This window comes from Lucilia sericata, unplaced genomic scaffold (genome assembly GCF_015586225.1).
Source record: "Lucilia sericata isolate MDLA Ls3-8-SP2 unplaced genomic scaffold, ASM1558622v1 Contig000060F_arrow, whole genome shotgun sequence".
Classification (NCBI taxonomy): Eukaryota; Metazoa; Arthropoda; class Insecta; order Diptera; family Calliphoridae; genus Lucilia; species Lucilia sericata.
In genome coordinates this window covers 552144-556325 of record NW_023994095.1, presented here as the reverse complement: position 1 = coordinate 556325, position 4182 = coordinate 552144, and the positions used below count along the sequence as shown (strand labels likewise).

General features: G+C 27.8%; 1 protein-coding gene across 2 annotated transcripts; it reads right to left on the bottom strand.

The window, feature by feature from the left end:
• Positions 1-1786: 1786 nt before the first annotated feature.
• On the bottom strand, positions 1787-3910 carry LOC119616162. 2 transcript variants are annotated; one of them, XM_037972434.1, is made up of 4 exons: positions 3774-3910; positions 3652-3710; positions 3505-3591; positions 1787-3417 (listed from the first exon to the last, which is right to left on the bottom strand). In XM_037972434.1, exons 3-4 carry the CDS (start codon positions 3527-3529, stop codon positions 2171-2173), a joined length of 1272 nt encoding a protein of 423 aa, XP_037828362.1. In that variant the 5' UTR covers positions 3530-3591; positions 3652-3710; positions 3774-3910; the 3' UTR covers positions 1787-2170. The 2 variants fall into 2 exon arrangements, with proteins under 2 accessions (XP_037828362.1, XP_037828361.1); XM_037972433.1 differs by having other exon boundaries at positions 1787-3591.
• Between the last annotated feature and the right edge of the window lie 272 nt (positions 3911-4182).

Sequence of the window (4182 nt, the reverse complement as noted above, 5' to 3'; positions counted from 1 at the left end):
TGCTACGATGAGGAGATTCTATATACGAAATTTTTTTTAAATCGGAACTCAAATGAAGAAATAGGATCGTTTTAAAAATTTAACATAGCCGAGGTGTCCTAATTTGAGGACCCCCGCCGGGCCCCTGGTTGGCCTATAAGGTCCAAATTCAAAACCTAAACTCGACAACACCTCCTCTTTGTGCATACCAAATTTCATTAAAATCGGATTAACCGTTTAGAAGTTACCGAATTATTTCCCTCTTTTTTTTTTAGGGGGCGTGGCACTTCCCATATATATCAAATACGAAAATTCGTTTATCTTGGAAACTATTACAGTTAGATTCTTAAAATTTTGTACGAATAACTTTAACATCCATTTAAACATTTTGGGTAATAAATTGGCGGAATACCCATGAGGGGAGTGGCACCCCCAATAGTAATTAAATCCAAAAATTCATTTATCTGAGAAACTAATATATCTAAATTCTTCAAATTTTGCACTATGAACTTAAATATTAATCTGAGCATTTTATAGAAAATAGAGCGTCCTATCATCTGGGGGGACTTGAAACCCCATATGAATTAAATGGAAAAATTCGTATATCTGAGAAACTATTAGGGCTAGAATTTTCAAATTTTACTTGAAAAACTTTGACATTTATCTAAACATTTAGAGTATAACGGGCGGACTTTTAATGGGGTTCTTGTCACCTCCCATATGATTTAAATGTAAAATTTATCTGAGAAACTAATAGAAGCAGATTCTTCAAATTTTGCAAAAATTACTTCAATATTCATCTGAACATTTTTGAGGAAAAAGTTCGGACTTTCATCTGGCGAACTTGAAGCCCCCACATGAATTAAATAGAAAAATTCGTATATCTGAGAAACTATTAGAGCTAGAATGTTTATATGAAGAACTCTGACATTCATGTGAACATTTAGAGAATAACAACTTCAATTTCACAGTAAACAATATCGCCAATCAGTATATGTAAATATCTGATAATTAAAAGCATTTCAGATAGAGGTTATTTAAATTTAATTTTGTTTAAACAATCTGTGCCAAACAATGATGGGGGTAGTGCACTAAATATTTAGTTAAATCAATATTTCACTAGCACAAAAAAAATATATTTTTCACTAATTTTCATCAGATTAGTGGTAGTGAAGCTTATATTTTTAGCACTAATATTTTTTTAGTGATAATTTTATTTTTTTTAACTATAACTCAATTGAGTCATAGTGTAGAAAAAAACACTACACTCAAATAGTTAAAAATTTGAACAGTAACTAACAAAAGGCTGCAATAATTTTCTTTGCACTAATTTTTTTTAAATTTTTTTTTTATTAAATTTTTTAAAAGATACATATATTAAAATCGAAAATACAGATTATGATATCGATGACACTATAATGTACTCCTAAAATATTTCATGCTTTAAAAAGAAATGAAACACCTGAATTCCAAAACTGTTCCAGTAGAACGATTATTTGCTTTTAACGAAATGGTGCACTCTCCTCGGAGAAATAAATTAATAGGTCGATTATGTATCTCGATCATAGTTGCCAGATAAATTTGCAGTAAAATCGTCAAATTTCGGGGAAAAATCGTCAAAATCGTCAAAATGGTTAATCGAAATCGTCAAAAAATCGTCAAAATAAAAAACACTCTTTTCAACAAAAAAATATTTTATTTTCAATAAAATATAATAAAACATTAGTTATTTTTGTAAAACAAAAATATATATAAGAACATAACAAAACAATTCGTGTTTTAAATAAAATAAATGAGATATTTTTACATAAAGCTTTTAAATTAATAATGACTTAGTATTGTATAAAATACTTAACAGTTTTACAGTATTTTACAAATATATATTGCAATTAAACATTTGCAATAATTCAGGTACAACTTTTAAATCAAAACAATTACATTTCTTTAATTTTAAATAGTCTTTTACGTATAAAATTGATTCTAAAGATTCCTTTTCTAATCTATTTCTAGTTTTTGTTTTATTTAAGTTTACCTGGCTAAAAACTCTTTCTACATTTGCAGAGGAGTGTGGTAAAACTAAAATCTTTGAAATAAATTTTGTTAATATGGGAAATAAAACACTTGAATCTCTCCTTTTCATTTCTGATAAATTTTTCCAAAATTCTAATAATTTCATTTCATTTTTAGAATCTCAATTTATTAATTTTAGTTGTCTAAATTCCGACTCTAAATCTTGTTTTTCATTTTCTTCTATAAAATGTGAAAATTGGTTTACAATTTCATAAAATGTGTTTTTTTCATTACTTATAATATAATAAGGATTTATTAAACTTAAAGCTTGAAACTTTTCTCCAAAATCAAAACGAACCAATATTTGATCACAAAGTTCTACATAGAAATTAATACAATTATGAATGATTTTATTCTTTTGAGTTTCTTCTAATCCCGACGCCATCAATTCTTCTCGGGCATATACTCCTAAGTAAACCTCATTATAATCTAATATATTTTGTTCGTCTTTATAATTAAGTAAATAGAATTTATCATTTTTTAATAGATCTAGTTTTATAAAATTACTTAGAACAGTTTTTAACAATTTTTGCATTTTATCATATAAATTTTGTATTTCAGTAGTTTCACTTTGAAACATTTTATTAATATTATTAATGATGCCTAAAATATATTTTAAGAAACATAGATATATTTTATTTTCAAAATTTAAATTATCTAAAATATATTGAGCTGTGTCAATTTTATCTATATTTACAGCAAAAGCAAAATATATTTTTAAGGGTTCCACGCTAGATGGAAGCTTAAGGCAAGCATAGGATGAGCACAATGCCAGGGAATGGCATACACATTTTATTATAAATAAATCATTATTTTCATTTTTCAAAAGTTGTGCCACAGATTTATTTCTGCCCGTCATCACTGCTGCCCCATCCGCGGCAAACCCAATCATATTCTTTTTATAATTAACACCATTTTTATTAAAATGATTAACTATAAGTTGGTATAAACTATTAGCGTCCGCATGCTCAACTGTAAGGAGTCCATAAAAGAAATCCTTTATTTCAAAATTGAGACACAAGCGGACAACTAAACACAAAGACTTAACGTTTGTTAAATCCGTTGACTCGTCAACGCACAAAGAAAATGAATTTGTTTTTAAAAGATTAGTTACGTCTGAAAACTGTTTTGCTCCTACAATATTTTTTATTATAGCATTTGCTTTTGTTCGTCCAAGAGTAATGTTAGCTGCAGTATTGGAATCCTTAAATGAATGTTGACATACCTTTGTAAGGTGATCGGACACCGCAAATGGCAAATTGTGCTCAACTATAAATAATGCCAATTTTATTTCTGCAACTTTTTTTGGAGAGTAGTCTATGTCGAAAACTTCGTTTATTTTAGTTTGGTGGGTAGCCTTGGCAGCATCTTGATGTTTTTTGGATTGAAAATGAGCCATTAAATCGGACTTTCCCGATAATTCTTCAACTCCACATTGCAAATTTTACAAAATACCTTGCTGTCCCGCTTTGCAGCCCATGAATTAATGTCTGGATTTTTTAACCAGTCCTCCTTAATTTTTCTTTTTTTTCGTTTGTCAGCCTGAAATAATAATATTAGCATTAGATAGCTTTTTACTTAAAAATGTTTGTTAAACTTAACATCGAAGTACTGCTGCAACTTTCATCGTCTTGGTTGGCGCCATCATCGCCACTTGCTTTCTGCAAAATAAAAGAACAATTATTTTTTTTATATAAATACTTAAATTTTTCTATATTACTTACCTCCTTCTGAAGATATCTCAGCATTTTTTAAAACACAAAATTTTACTTCTTTTAAACAATTTTACTTCTTTTTTTGTAAATTCACTTTAATTTTCTCAAAACTTCTTTTTAAATCACATTCTACTTCATGAGGACGCACATAAAATTAAAATGGTTTACTATCAGTTGATCATTTATGGACATCTACATGTTTAATATAGGCGTTAAATACTTAAAATATCAACACTTCAAACAAATACTATTATTTTATCGTTAACATATATCTATCACTTTTGCACTTAACTATTATTACAATCAAAAATGACATTTTTCTTTTTCAATGTTGAATACTCTATGTTTCAAAAAATCGTCAAATTTGGGGTCAAAATCGTCAAATCGTCAATATGCATTTTTTGGTACATAAAATCGT